This window comes from Podarcis bocagei (assembly GCF_964188305.1).
Source record: "Podarcis bocagei genome assembly, chromosome: 3".
In the NCBI taxonomy this organism is placed as follows: domain Eukaryota; kingdom Metazoa; phylum Chordata; class Lepidosauria; order Squamata; family Lacertidae; genus Podarcis; species Podarcis bocagei.
This window is the reverse complement of record NC_138127.1, coordinates 37,162,801-37,178,818: the sequence shown is the minus strand read 5'-3', so window position 1 is coordinate 37,178,818 and position 16,018 is coordinate 37,162,801. Positions and strand designations below refer to the sequence as shown.

Genomic DNA, 16,018 nt, shown 5'->3' with positions numbered 1-16,018 from the left:
AAAAGAACCTTTCCATATTAATTAAAAGTTTCCTGCTTGTGAGTCCTGTCCATTTTATTGCTTTCTGATCCTCATGGCCAGGAGATGTGTGATGAGTTGCCTCTTAATTGCCCCTAGAAAGTCTCCTCTTAGACTGCCCACTGTGCACACTTACCTGAGTGAAAGCCTCATTGAACAGAGTGGGACTTACATCTGGATAAACATGCATAGGACTGCACTATTTACTACTCCATTGTCAGTTTCTACCGTGGCCAAAGTCTTTAATTATTGGCAAATAACATTATAAAATTATTGGCAAATAACATTATAAAAATGGCAGAGGAGTTGGAATGAGAGGAAATCAGTTTTGAAAGCTCCCCCCCCCATGTTTCTTAATTATTGGGGTAATTAAGAAAAGTTATTCAAACAAGGAATAATTAAGAGTTTACCATTTAATGCCCCAACTACGATTGATGGGAAGCGATACAAAATGTGTGCTTTTTAAGTTCTTTTTAGTGCTTTTTAACTATACAGACTGGCTCTGTAGTTGGGTTTTATTGCAATATTTGTTGTTACCAAAACTGAACAAATTTGAGGAATACAGAAAACACTTGGCTGTAACAATTTATCAACGATACCATCTGGATGCTCTGTGACACTGAGTGAACAAAGAATGACAATTGTGAGGAGGAAAGGGGCCAGTGTGGAAGCAACCACTAACTGGCACAAATTTGCAACTCCCTCTCTTCCTTCTAATACATTAATGTACCATATGTGAGCTCGTTTTGATATGCTTGATCAGAATTCTATTACTTAAGACAGTATTCACATGCTGTCCCATTTTACCCTTACAACACACCTGTTGGGTAGATTAGGCTGGGAAATACTGACAAGCTCAAGGCTACCCATGAGAACTTCATAAATGATGAAGATATGAACTTAGGTCTCTCCAGCCATAGTCCGACAATCTAACTACTACACTACAATTTACTAATAGCTTTATCAATGTTATTTGTTGTTATTAATGGCAGTGTTTTATTACAGCTTTCTAAATCAAATAAATACAGATATCCTGGAGCTGCAGAAAAAGGAGGATGGGTCTTGGATAATTTTCCTCCATCGACAGAACACTGGGCAGCTTTGGTAGAAAAAGAACTTCTACCAGATACTGTGATTTGCTTGAAGAATGCGGAACAAAATGGTCGGTGCATATTTAAAATTGAATGTCTAACATTAAGGCTATTTTTGAAACAATCCTCCAGGGTGGGAAGTATATGACCATGGGAAACTACCTTATACTGGGCCAGATCATAGGTTCATCTAGCCCAAAGGTGGGGAACCTTTTTCAACCAAATGGACTTATCAGTAACCTTCTAAAGACTGCATGCCAGTGTTGGGTGGAGCCAGGTGCAAATGCAGACAGAGCAATGGATGTGACTCTTACCATTGTTGAGTAGGATATATATGCTGGGCTAGATGCACCCTTGGCCTGATCCAGCAGGCTCTGATTTTGTATATGTAGATTCCCCAGCCCTGATCTAGCCAAACAATGTATGCTCTGGCAGGAAGCAGTTCCCCAAGGTCTCTAGCAGAGGTGTTTCTCAGTCTGCTTGTCAAGTTCCTTTTAACTAGAGTTGCCAGGAACTGAACCAGGGTTCTGTACCCCATTACTATTTTTTTTTATCACTGAACTATCCTAAGTAGCTTGGGGGGAAACCACCTGCAAGCATCAATTAAGGTCTGATTTAGAAAAAGCTTATCTTTATTATTTTTTCCCATTTTCTTGCCAGCTAAACTTCTTAACTTTCTGAAAAGGAGTTAATTGCCTACGGAGCATCAAAAGTAATCTACTAAAGGGAGAGAAGTTCATTCAGAAACAGACCTGTCCTAAACTGTACAATGATATGTCCATGATATATGAAATTTCTCTTTAATTTTTGAAACTATATGCAAATTCTAAGTCTTATTTCATAGCATCTTTTTCTATTACATTGCAGGAAAGGTATTGCTCACTAGACTGTACCAAGCAAATAAAGCAGAAGTTGATGCTAAAATTATAAAAAGGCTAACAGATGAAGCTTTAAAGAAGAAACAAGAGGAAGAAGAAGCAAGGTAAAATATTTGAAAAACGAAACACCATTTGCCCTATACATGGAGCTGCATTTGGGGTTGTTTGTAAAGTTGCAAGTAGGCTGTTAAGCAGGACAGCCTACCAATAACATATTACACCGTCTCTGGAGAAGCAGTGCATTGCTGCTGGATTGCTACTGAGATAAATTCAAGGTGCTTGTTCTAACATTCAAATCCCTACACTGCTTAGGACCTATTTACTTGATGGAACACCTGTACCCCATATGCCTGCCCAGGTGTTACAATTTAGCAAGGATTTCCTCTTTATCATTGCCACATTTGTCAATTATCCACTATGCAGCAATGTATAAGAGGGTGTTTTTGATGCAGGCACCCCGGCTGTGGAATGTCTTCCTTCTACAGGCTTGGTGCCAACCCTGATGTATTTTTGGCACTAGTTAAAATCACAGTTATTTGTCCAGGCCTTTGTGGAGATAAATGTGTGTGCCCTCACTGGACTGTAGTTTCATTTTGTTGTCTTGTGGGTATATTAATTTGGTTTGTTATGTATTAGTCCTGCTCCAGCCTCTTATCAGAGTAGCTGTGTTTTTAGCTCTTAACTTTGCAGTTCGTAATTGCTTTCAGTGTAAGTTTCTTTGGTGCAGTCTGTGAGAAAAGCAACTAGCAAATATTATTAATAAAATAATATTAGGATTTATTGGTTTGTACCCTGTTCCAGGAATATATTTAAAGAAGAATGAGCTAGAGTTTTCAACCAGTTTTTCATAAATATCTGTACAATTTACTAATTGCAGAAAAGAACTGCAGGAAATGCTGAAACTGCAAGCTGAAGAATTTGCCGAAGAGAGAGGTAAAAAAATAATGCAATAGCAATATTTGGAATTGTTTCTGTGTGGAAGCTGATCCTGTGAATTTGAGCTCAACCACTGGACCCAATTGAGAATGTTGGTCATTAGTTAGTAAGACAGTTAATCTCAGGCCGCAGATGCTCTGGTGCAATGGCAGCAACAGAAGTCTTCCCCTCCCCCCTCCCCAGTGTCCCCCACATTCCTTTGAGCCCCCAGATATTCACTTCCCTGTGTATGCTCACTATTTGGCTTGCTCTAAACAATCTTGCTGCCCTTGAGTGTAGTGGAGGATGCTTCTCTTATTGCTGTCATTGAGGAAAGAGGTATCTGTCGATCTGGCAGGCTTCTGCATGTTGAATGGCTGGGCAGGGGGCATCTTGTCCTTTGCCTCAAGCAGCAAAATGTCCTAGGCCAGCCCTGGTGCTAGTTTTGACCCACAAAACCCTGTATGACTTAGGACCTCAGCTCCCAATATAATACCTCCTGCCGTATGCATAAGGACTGCAAAAAAGCGGTGCTTGAGAAGTGCTTGAAGATGCTGCTTCCTCTGAATGAGCATACCTGCACAAGAGTGAGCATCTTCACTCTTGCCCTTTTTTGTGGTGCTTGTGCATAAGAAATTCAAATCTCAACTTGTTATAAAGCACGTGCCAAGATAGTGTTCATTTTGGACATAGTTCTGTGCAAAATGCAGAATATATGAATGATTTTTCAGTCACCTAATGTATGTATTTATTTCTAAAGTTTAAATGCTTACCTTTGATAGTCACTTGGCATTGCTAAATATTAAAAAAAATATTTCAGAATCTGTTGTTGTTTAGTCGTGTCCGACTCTTCGTGACCCCATGGACCAGAGCATGCCAGGCACTCCTGTCTTTCACTGCCTCCCGCATTTTGGTCAAACTCATGTTAGTAGCTTCAAGAACACTGCCCAACCATCTCGTCCTCTGCCGTTCCCTTCTCCTTGTGCCCTCAATCTTCCCCAACATCAGGATCTTTTCCAGGGAGTCTTCTCATGAGGTGGCCAAAGTATTGGCGCCTCAGCTTCAGGATCTGTCCTTCCAGTGAGCACTCAGGGCTGATTTCCTTCAGAATGAATAGGTTTGATCTTCTTGCAGTCCATGGGACTCTCAAGAGTCTCCTCCAGCACCATAATTCAAAAGCATCAATTTTTCAGCAATCAGCCTTCTTTATGGTCCGGCTCTCACTTCCATACATAACTACTGGGTTCTTTAATTCAGTATGCTATTTCTAAAAAAAAAAACTATTTTCATTTCAAGTTGCAGTACTAAACATATATGTTTAAAAATTAATGGAGTTGCCTTCTGAAAAGGTATACGCCTTGGATTCTGTAAAAGAAAAGACTCCTGTTTGCAGAAGGGATTGATAGCCAGTGCAGGTTCCTGCTGGAGGATGGAAAGGAGGAATTTGCTACGTTTGCCTTCTCTTTTTCCTCCAACTCAGTGACTCGTGAACAAAGTTCTGAACTGAACCCTAAAAAAATTATAGAAGCTGCTGAAATATTTCTGTGTGAGATAAAGTTAGCTTTTGGGTGGTGGTACTTGTTATCTTCTATTCAAACAGTTACTCATCAAGGAAAAAAGAATGTCATGCACAAATGCCTGTACTGAAGATGAGCCACAGTTCTTTGCCTGAGAAAATCATGTTTTCCCTAAGCTACAATTTGATTTCCATAATCAAACACTGACTAATCAAACATCTCAGTCATGTTGACCTTTGCATGATGATGCTACTCCTGTTCAATCTACTATTGCAGATTGATTTCACCTGCATATAACTGCATATACTCAGTTTCTATTCTCAAAGCAAGCATGATAAATTTTATTGTTGCAGGCATTGAGTCTAAGGAATGTTGATTGAAACTTTTTAGTTGTTTTCTTTGACTAAGAGGGGCTTCATACATTACACAGTGAAAAACGTTGCCTCTAAGCGTACTTTTCAGGCCTCAGAAGTAGTCAGACTCTTGAGTGTCAGACTCTGGGACCCTGGCAGGCTGTTCTAATGGGACAGATGCATGGTCTAACACAAGCACTTTCCAGAGCAATAAATCATGAATCAAACGACTAGAAGCAGATGTATAGTTGAAACCAGACAGAGGTCAAGATCCAAGAGAGTGGCTGAAGGTTAGGAGGACCAGAAGTAGGTAAGTAAACAAAGCTAGGGATGGGCCAAAACACATTTGGTGTGGCTGTGAACTCTGTTGTATAGATGTTATCATCTGTTGCTGGTTTTATGCTTGTTAGATCTTATGCGCTCTTCATGATGTTATGTCCTCTTGACAAGCTATCTGAAGTTAAAGACTAAGCAGCGGGTAAAACAATAAAAAAGTCTGAATAGGACATTTTGGAAACAGATAATTTTTTAAAAAGTCATTGGGATCAATTTAGAAATATTTCAAGAGTGGGCTTTATGTAGATCTTGGGTGGGGGTGGGGTAGAATTCTATAGCTATGGATCCAGCACTAAAAAGCCTCTGTCCCTGATGACTTATCTAGGGAAATATCCCAAGTTCTGAACATGACTGACATCTCTTTGATATTTTGTAATTCAGAGTTGCTTTTAGTCATAATCACTGAGATGTATGTAACCATGCCTTATTTGTTCTTCTGCCTCCTGTGTGATTTCAAGCATGCCTACTGTGAGGGTTTGATTAGCTGCTTGTGCGTGAAAACGTGCTCCCTCAGAGTTTGTGCGCCCCCACAAACCTCCGTGTGTGACGGAGCTCCTCAGACATGTCTGCTCTAGTCACTAGTAGAGTCCGACAGTGGCTGTCTGCGGAAGCGTTTCCAGCAAAGAAGTTCCTTAACGGAAACGCGTCTCCTGGACTCACGGCGTGACAGTTTCCTGCGAGGTATGGGTCTCCCTATGGGAGACTCCGATACCTCCCCACTGTTCTCGCTGGAAGCCTCCCTGAGCCCTCCCTCCTGCTCGCATTCCCTCAGAGACCCACTCCTCCCCCTGCTGGTCCCTGCTTCAGCAGTTGAGTCTCTTTCATCCTGCCTGAGTCCCTCCACCACCTGATGCTCTGATGGCAGTTCCCTGACATCCACCTCCCCTCCAGGGCCCCCCTCACCCCCTCCCAATTCCTCCCCCCTGGGAGGTGAAGGGCTAAAACCCCGAAACGAATCTTCCTCATCTTCTGACGTCTCGAACAATTCTCTCCATCGATCGTCGTCCTGGCCAGCTGAATCCTCCTCCTCTTCAGAATCTGGGAACCCCTCCAACTCCTCTTCCTCGTCGGTGGTGGCAAAGTATTCCCTTCGGAACCTCGCTACAGGCTGAGGTTTACGTGGGAACCTCTGATGAAAAGTCTCTATTAAAACCTCGTCATTGACATCCTCTGCCCTAACCCAGGTGTTTTCCGACTCCGGTTCCCCTTCCCACATTACCAAATACTCTACTTGATCTCCCTTCCACCTGGAATCGAGGATCTCCGCTACATGGTAGCTGTGTTCCTTCTCCTCCATTGCTGGTCCCCTAGTGACCCTCCCCTCACTGTCTCCTCTATACGGTGACAGCAACGACCTGTGAAAAACTGGGTGCAGCTTCATGTGGTTCGGTAACCGGAGCCTGAAAGCCACTGGATTGACCTGCTGTATGACTTCAAACGGACCCAGCCTTTTGGGTCTTAATTTCTTACAACCTCCTTTGAATGGCAACCCTTGGGTTGACAGCCACACCTGGTCCCCCACCCTGATGCTTTCACCTTCCCTTCTGTTTTTGTCTGCTTGCCTCTTATATTCCTCCTTAGCCCTGTTTAAGTTGAGTTGGAGCTGGCGATGGATCGCTTCCATTTCTTCCACGAACTGTTCTGCAGCTGGAACGCTCCAGTTCTCCCCCTCCCCCCCTGGGAAGGCTCTGGGATGGCACCCGTGATTAGCCAAAAAGGGGCTCATCCCCGTGGACACGTTCTCTGCATTGTTGTAGGCAAATTCTGCCAACGCCAGCTTCTCCACCCAATCATTCTCTCTGTCATTAACATAACACCTCAAATATTGTTGGAGAACCCCATTTGCTCTTTCCGCCTGCCCGTTGGTTTCAGGATGACGGGCCGTCGAGAAATTAACCTCTACATGCAGTAAGCTCATGAGCTTCCTCCAGAACCTGGAAGTAAATTGTTTCCCTCGGTCTGAAACCACCCTCAAGGGGGCGCCATGCAACCTAAACACATTCTCTACAAACAATTTGGCGGTTTCTTCTGCTGTAACCGCATGTGAGCAGGCTATGAAGTGGGCCATTTTAGTTAACAGGTCTACTACAACCATGATGGCTGTTTTCCCTCTAGACCTTGGCAGATCAGTCATGAAATCTATTGCCACTGCTTCCCACGGTCTCTCAGGTGTGGGCAGTGGTTCTAATAAACCAGCCGGCGCCTGCCTCTCCCCCTTGGCTCTTTGGCATTGTTCACACCCTCTCACATACTCCCGCACATCTTCCCTGACCTTGGGCCACCAAAATTCCCTGGTAACCAGCCACATGGTTTTGTGTTGCCCAAAGTGCCCTGCTGTGGGGCTATCGTGCAGCTGCTTGAGTACTTTCTCCCTCAATTCCCCTTCAGGTATATATAACGCTCCCTTATAATACAATGCCCCATTTCTCTCCTCAAAACCACCGGGTTTGTCTTCCTCCCCTCTGAGATCCCTGAGTTTCCCCTGGGCGTATGCATCCTGCACCGTACCCTCTACCAATTCCCTTTGCCCCACCAAAGTCGCCCCACACACCCAGCGGTCCTCTGGAATGATATGGGTTTCTTCGGGTGCTCCCTCCCCCTCCAAATATTCAGGCTTGCGTGAGAGAGCGTCCGCCCTAACATTCTCTGGGCCTGGCACATAACAAATCTCAAAGTTAAATTTGGAGAACTCTTGGGCCCATCTCAACTGCCTTTGGTTGAGCACTCGCGCCGTTCTCCAGTACTCTAGATTTTTATGGTCCGTGCACACTTGCACTTTATGTTGTGCACCAACTAGCAGATGCCTCCATCTCCGGAACGCCTCATGAATAGCAAGCAGTTCTCGGTCGTACACCGTGTAGTTCCTCTCGGATTTGTTCAGCTTCCGCGAGAAGAAGGCACACGGACGCCACTCCGACTCCTCCTTCCCCGGCTGCAGAAGAAGCACCGCCCCTATGGCTCTGTCAGATGCGTCTGTTTCAACCCTTAGCTTCTTTCGTAAATCCACATGCAGAAGTTGTTCTTCAGAGGCGAAGGCCCTTTTCAGTTCCTCAAACGCTCGCCCCGCCTCCGCCGTCCATACAAACTTCTTCTTACTGCTGAGACAGTCAGTGATGGGCGCCGTCAGATGGGCGAAGTTGCGGATGAACTTACGATAAAAGTTTCCAAACCCTAGGAACCTCTGCACATCCTTCTTGGTTTTGGGTGTTTTCCATTCCAGCACTGCCTGTACCTTGCCGGGATCCATGGCCAATCCCTTGTCTGACAGGCGGTACCCCAGGAATTCCACCTCCTTGGTATGGAACCGACACTTCTCCAGTTTGACCCACAGCCTGTTGGCTTGCAGTCTGCTCAACACTTCTCTGACGTCTCTCACATGTTGCTCCTCATTCTCAGAATACACCAACACATCATCTAGAAAGGCAACGCAATTCTTGTAGAGCAAAGGGCCCAGCACGTGGTTCATAAAAGATTGAAAACACGCGGAGCCTGCTTGTAATCCAAATGGCATAACGAGGTATTCAAACGCCCCCAAAGGGGTAAACATGGTGGTTTTCCATTCATCCCCTTTCCTTATGCGTATCAGGTTGTACGCCCCCCTTAGATCCAGCTTTGTGAAAATCTTTCCCTTCCTCACCATGGTCAAAATATCATCAATTCTGGGCATAGGGAACGCCACCGGTTCAGTCACTGCATTCAGCCGCCTAAAATCACATACAAGTCTCGGCTTGTCTGCATTTTTTTTGTCCACAAAGAACACTGGGCTCCCCCCTGCTGCTTTGGACTCTCTGATGAAGCCTCTCTTCAGGTTCTTGTCAATGAACCCTCGCAACTCCTGCATTTCCCTGTCTGACATGGCATACAACTTGCCCACGGGAAGCTGTGCTCCAGGGAGTAAATTGATCTGACAATCAAAGGGTCTATGAGGTGGTAGTTGGTCAGCTTCCTTCTCGCTGAACACGTCGCTGAGATCTGCATACTGTGGTGGTACCTTCACCTTCCCCATTACTTCAGTCCCTGCTAGGGTGGCTTGGGCCCCTACTGAACCCTTCTCCCCTTTGCAGTGTTCTAGGCAATGTGCTGAACCAAAGGACACCACTCTTTGATGCCAGCCAACCAGCGGATCATGTAGAGCTAGCCAGCTCATTCCCAAAATAATGGGAGCGCCTCCCAGGGTGGCCACATTAAACGCTATCAGTTCTGTGTGCCTTGCCACCCTCATTATCATTGGGACAGTCTGCAAGCGGACTCCTCCTCCCAACAACTCCCTGCCATCAATCGTGGTCACCTGCAGGGGGTTGCTTAAAGGGATGGTCTGTATCTGGTGTTCAGCAGCAAACTCCTTGCTCATAAAATTGCAGGAGCTGCCTGAGTCCAATAGCGCCTTTATTTTTAGGGGGTGCCCATTCTGCAGCTCTAGCGACACTTCAATCACTAGAGCAGGTCGAGGAGCTTCTGGCACGGGCACTTTCACTGCTCTTTGGCCTGGCTGCAGTGCCCCAATTGTGGCAACCAGGCGTTGGCTTTTACCTGCTCCGCTCCCCCTTCTTCTCCCCCCTCAACAGCTCCCACCATCCCTTGCCATTCCTTCCTCTGGGGGCAGACTCTGGCAAAGTGGCCTGGCTGTTGGCAGAGATAGCATTTCCGAGGGCCCTTTCCCTCCTTCTTAGCTCCCTCGCTGGTTTTTGAAAATGCGCGCGCGCGCGCTGTTCCGATTTCCATCGGCTCTGCCGGCGGGAAAGCTGGCTCAGGAATGTCTGGAATGCGGAACTCCTTCCAACGTTCCCCTCTCCCTTCCCGCCTCTCCAAGGCTCTTGCCTCCTGCCGCGCTCCTATGGTCAGCGCAGATTTGGTCAGCTGATCCATAGACTCCGCCCTGGGGCTCCGTGCCAGCTCGTCTTTCACCCCCGAAGAAAGACCTTCTTCAAATAGCATTTGAACGGGTGCCGCCGATAAATCCCAACTCAGTCTGTGAATCAGCATGGTAAACTCAGTCCAATATTCACGGACAGATCGACTCCCCTGCTTACAAGCCATTAGCTGTCTGCGCACCACCCCTTCCTCAATATCGCTGGAAAACATGATATCCATTGCACGAAAGAACTTCATTGTGTCCTTTAGTATGTCATTGTGCGTTGCCATTAGGGGTCGCACCCAGTCTCTAGCCCCTTTCTCAAGATGCCCAATTACAAAAGCAACTCGCGATTCCTCATCAGGGAACTCATCGAACTGCACATTAAGGGCATATTGCATCTCTGTCCTAAAAGCATGGTAGTCCTTGGGGTCCCCCCCAAATTTCTGCACCAATCCTGGTACCTTTCTGGGGAATTGAGTGGCTCTCCCCTTCTTGTCTGCATCCTGAGCCCTTCTCTCCTCCAGCCTCGCCGTCTGCAGGGCCAGTTGAACCTCCAACGCTCGGTATCTATCTTCCAAGCTTGGACCAGCTCCAGCCCCTGCTCCTCCGGTTCCGGTTGGTTCGCTCATGATGCCTTCTCTTGCACAGGCAGCGTACAAAGACTGTCGGACTGCTGTGAGGGTTTGATTAGCTGCTTGTGCGTGAAAACGTGCTCCCTCAGAGTTTGTGCGCCCCCACAAACCTCCGTGTGTGACGGAGCTCCTCAGACATGTCTGCTCTAGTCACTAGTAGAGTCCGACAGTGGCTGTCTGCGGAAGCGTTTCCAGCAAAGAAGTTCCTTAACGGAAACGCGTCTCCTGGACTCACGGCGTGACAGTTTCCTGCGAGGTATGGGTCTCCCTATGGGAGACTCCGATACCTCCCCACTGTTCTCGCTGGAAGCCTCCCTGAGCCCTCCCTCCTGCTCGCATTCCCTCAGAGACCCACTCCTCCCCCTGCTGGTCCCTGCTTCAGCAGTTGAGTCTCTTTCATCCTGCCTGAGTCCCTCCACCACCTGATGCTCTGATGGCAGTTCCCTGACACCTACCTATTGGAACATACATCTAGTCTAAAAAGAGAATTGTTGCCTAGTTAATAATAATAATAATAATAAGACCAATAGATGTTTTATTGTTTGCTAAGAATATTATGTGTCTATGGTTATTTTTGTAATTTGTGTATAATTTGGTATTTGTGTTTTTTGTTTGTTTGTTTTTCTTGTTGTATAAATAAAAAACTTTAAATAATAATAATAATAATAATAATAATTTTAAATAATAATAATACTATGGATTTCTATCCTTGAAGATTTAAAGTGGCTTTGTGAACATTAGGAAGGATGTGTTTTCTTGTGCCTACAGAATCCATAGACTTTGATCATCCATCTGCATCTGAATCACAGACCAAAATGCCACCAGTGATTGAATCAGGCCAAACAATACAACCTTCTGCTTCTGACGAGACTAAAGAGAAAGAAAAATCTGGAGGTTGGTCTTCTGTACCATGTGGCTTATCCTTTTTTATATTAAAAGAAACTCGGTGCCACATTATTCTATGCCTTTGCTTGCACTTACTTTCTCTCAAATATCATTTATTAAATAATGAAATAATGTAAAGATGTCAAAAAAAATTTGCACACAATACCATTGATTTTTGCCTAACAAAGACATTTGTCTTGTATTATCTTCCTTTTCCATTTTCCTTTGACCATATCTTCTCTAGTAATAACATCTTTCTGTACCCTAGTTCAGACATTCAGGCTGCAAAAAAGCCAGGCCTTAGAATTGTACATAGCTGAGTCCTTAGCACTGTACATAGACAGCACCACACAAATGATGTTTTGTGTGAGCCAGTTGATCTCATAGAAACTGTGTGCTTCCCCAAAGTTTTTAGTTCTAACATGAATTTGTGTGTAAGTGTGTCTCAGTTATGTAAAGAATCCCAGTTTATCTTCAATAGTGATTTTATCTTTTAATATATCCAATCACAGAATCATTAGAAACTGAGGGTCAACTTGATGAAGCGCAAGCGTCTCTGGATTCCAAAGAGCAACAGGAGAGCAAGACAGGTAGGAATTCACAATCAGACTTTTGTGCATACATTTTGCCACACAAATAAATAAAAAATGTTACTTATTTTTATTTATTTGGCTGGTGCCATTTATTTCACTTCCAACATAATTGGTGGAAATGTTGATTTTCTTTATTGTTAACTTTGGGTTTGTCTGTGCCCTGAAGTTAGTTTCTGCAACTACAAAGTTCAATTTTACATGACTTCACTCAGGAGCACAAACAAGAAGAGTCATACTTCCAAAGATTCCCCGGGTTATTCTGAGACAGCCAAGGACTTAAAAGGTCTCAGCAGCTATCTCTAGCCTCAAATCCAAAACCTGTCTTAAAGGAGAATTAATCACAACTGTTCCTTAGTTTTCTCTTGTTAGTACTAAGTGATCAGCTAGTAGATCTCATGGAAAGTGTGTGCCCAAACTACTCCATAATCCCCAAACAAACATACATGCAAGAATTACATTCAGAGCATTTCCTTCATAGTGTGCATGTACTGTGTGAATAATGAGCAATAAGAGCTGGATTTGATATGGTCCCTCTAAATTTAATTCAGTGGCTGTGTCTTCTCAGTCTGCCAACTGCGTATTAAATTACTAATAAAAATAAATCCCGTCAATAATATACATTTTGATGACACACCAGTATCGTACCCACGTTTTAACTTCCTAAATTGCAGATAACTGTAGTAGCTTCCAAAGCATGCTTTTCAGCTCTTTCTCCTTCTTCCTCTCCCTCCACCCTGGACATCTTCGGTCATGTCAACCTTTACCATTAGTCCTGCTCTTGCATATTGCAGCATTGTATCTCTGTAGTAACTCCCTTGATATTTTGAAATCTTTTTGAACCTTTCCTATAAAGTGCAAGTGGGGATCCTGTGGTTCTCCAGAAGTAGTTGGAGTTCTAGCTCCTACCCAGCCAGCATGGCCAGTGGTCATGGATGAGGGAAGCTGTAGTGCAGGAGCATCTGGAAGGCTACAGGTTAACCTTCTCTTCTATAAAACATGCAGAAGGCATAATCATTTTCTGCTTGTTCTCACAGAATCAAAAGAATCAGCAGAACACATTGAAACTGAAGAAGAACCTCAGCCACCAGCACCACTGAAGAGTGTTGCATCTGAACTAGGTTAGAGATCAAGTTTTCTTCCACCTTCCCTTCTTCTCTCCTTCCCTTCTTTCCTTTTCTTAGCCATTCAATTATCTAGAGATCCTGTGTTGCATATTGTAATGACAATTATGCACATGTCTTGCTTTCTCCACCATAAATCCAGTTTTGCAGTGAAGAATTGTGCACTTGAATTGACATACAGTACTATGCAATTAAATAACGATACTCAAACATAAAAAGTAACTGAGCCTCTTTCCTTTCTCCCCTTTCTTTAGCAGTATATCCATGAAGAAACAATGCAATAACTTGGCCATTGTGATTCTCAGATAGTGAGAAAAATAAATTATTAAACATATGGGGTGATATGCTACATAAATCATAATCACAGTAGATGCACTGGAGTTAATGGACTTAAGGCCATCAATTTCAGTGTATCTACTCTGACTGAGTTGAATATAACCAGCATGTTATGCTGAAAAGAACTATTGATTTGTTGAAAGCATGTGCTACAAAGAGCCAATGAGAAGGGAAAACATTATTTGAAATTACCTTATGAGAAATGGGACCTGCAATAAAGTGTTACACTGTGGAGTATCCAGTTTCTGTTGGTACCTCCCTCCTGTGTGAGGGTGGTGCCATTTTGGCTACATAAGTGTGGGCACTCATGCCTGAATATCAATATAGAGGGGGCAATATACTTCATACAATGTCAAACTGTTATCTAAAATGCAGTTTGCTTTTTTTCCAGGAGTCAGGCTACCTGAATATCCTGAGGATGCTTTCCCAGATGTAGTAGAAATGGATCCACTTAAAAGCAAGATTATCCAATTTCTGCATGAATGGCAAAGAACGGAAGCAGCAATTGCAGAATCACCTTTAATTCAGGTTTCAGAATTGGAGATTGACGGGCAAACTCTGCAAATGCTTCTTGACCAAACTATTCAATCTATGGAACGTAAGTCTCATAATTGTTTTTTATTGACATTATTTCTAGACCAGGAGATATTTGAAAGAAGAAACAATAAATAAATCAAGAACTCTAGAAGAGCAGTAGTGCTAGTTTTTCAAAAAATATGAAAGGGCTTAACAGGATGTTTCTGTTATATGATCATAAAAAGTTTCTTTATGGTAGGCTTGTAGAGCTTATGATCTACTTCCAAAGGTAGCAGAACACCTTGTGAGTGTCTACTTGCCAGCCTGGCTGGGGCTGTGAAAACAAAGGGGTTATATAAGTTCCTACTCTTTATGCAACATGCTCTGCACATCATCTACAACAATATGTAGGACTACAGGTTCCCAATCTCTGTCTGAGCTTTAGAATTTTATGGTGCTTTCTTGGCAGGCCCTCTGGCAAGTGGAACAGGGTAATGTTCTCTGGATCTGATCTTACAGTGGTCTCTGGTGAACAGCTGATGGACGAGAGCTTCTGGCTCTGAGGTTTGAACCTTCAGTGGATGATGACTCAGCCTGGGTCAGGAGCAGATAATACATTGCTGCTACGGATAAAGTTGTTATATGTTCAATCGATTTTTAGTGAAAGACTATGTCATGATTTATCTCTGCTGTTGCATGCTTTTATACTTGCATTTTAAAGAAAATGAATTAGAGCGTGATTATCTCTGGCAGAACCTTTTAAGTACCATGGCTGGGAATTTGGTCCTGAAGATGACGATGAAGAACAAGAAGATTTGCAAGCTGAAGCGGAGGCACTGGCAGAGGAAGAGGAAGAGGAGGAAGAGGATGAAGATGAGGAAGAAGAAGAGGAAGAAGTAAGTAACAGCCTAAATGTAAGATTATATTTAGCTATGATTTTAAATACATTTCCCCCCAATCACAGATTGAAGACTATGGTGCATTTCGTTCTCAGCCTCATGTTTTATACTGTTTCATGTAAGGGAGTGCTGAGATTTGGGGGTTTTCTTCAGCATTATCTTCGTGCCTTGACATTATTGAAATGTGGATAGTATGTGCATAATGGACACATTCTAGAGAAGAGGGGTGTCTGACCAAGTCCATTGCTCTTCTTGGGGAAAGAAGCAAAGGGTAAAATTAGTAAAGGTGGCTGCTGTCTTTCATAGCACCAGCCAACTTAGGATGGATTTGAGATACTAAACTCGGGAATTTGATGCAAAATTAGGTCTGTGTTCTCCAACTTTGTGCTGAGTGCCCAATAGGAATTTTGGAGAATTCAAATGAAAATGGCACCAGAAATTGCTGTGATAGCTTATTTCTCCCATGTCCCAGGTGGAAATCAAGCCAGCAAATATGATTGATATTGGCTGCTGTTGTTGCTCTCAGTTCACTAATGATACCTAATTGATTGTGGGGTGAGTGGGGGTCCCGTTTGTATGGCGTTCCCTTAGGAATGAAATATATGGAATAAAATAACGTAATGACAACATAATTTACAAAATCAATTACATAAGTTACATAATTTTGCCACAGCAGCAGTGAGAGGAAAATAGTTTTTGGAGGAAGACTTAACTGCTGCAGAATAGAAACAGAGCTGCACACAACAAATACAGGATAGAATGGAAAACAATGCCTTCTTACATTCCAAGTGCAGAATTCAGTCTGTCACACTATACAAGTTCATTAGCACTGATCTGCATAACACTGAAATGTAGGACTGCTTCCATTATGTGTTCACATTTCACTGAAGTTAATACAACTTGCATGTGTTACTGCTACCTTTCTTTAGACTGCTCCACATCATCACAATCCAGTGAGAGTTACAGTGAATGCTGCCCCCAAGTAGAATCAGTTTTTTCTATGCTAATCTATTTTTGCAGAATGCAAAAAAAAAAATTGTTGGGGCAACCTCGCAATTAGCTGCTGGAGTATT

The 16,018-nt window shown here is 43.7% G+C and overlaps 1 protein-coding gene across 4 annotated transcripts in view; it reads left to right on the top strand.

Annotated features, from left to right (window-relative positions):
• The window catches only part of AK9 (adenylate kinase 9), a 77,057-nt gene that overhangs the window by 36,807 nt on the left and 24,232 nt on the right, over window positions 1-16,018 (top strand). For all 4 annotated transcript variants that reach the window (XM_081186689.1, XM_081186690.1, XM_081186688.1 and 1 more), the window contains 8 exons: window positions 1,024-1,180; window positions 1,977-2,091; window positions 2,865-2,920; window positions 11,364-11,489; window positions 11,993-12,070; window positions 13,108-13,191; window positions 13,922-14,128; window positions 14,800-14,942. In XM_081186689.1, the coding sequence (XP_081042815.1) occupies window positions 1,024-1,180; window positions 1,977-2,091; window positions 2,865-2,920; window positions 11,364-11,489; window positions 11,993-12,070; window positions 13,108-13,191; window positions 13,922-14,128; window positions 14,800-14,942 (966 nt within the window). The remainder of the gene's footprint in view (window positions 1-1,023; window positions 1,181-1,976; window positions 2,092-2,864; window positions 2,921-11,363; window positions 11,490-11,992; window positions 12,071-13,107; window positions 13,192-13,921; window positions 14,129-14,799; window positions 14,943-16,018) is intronic.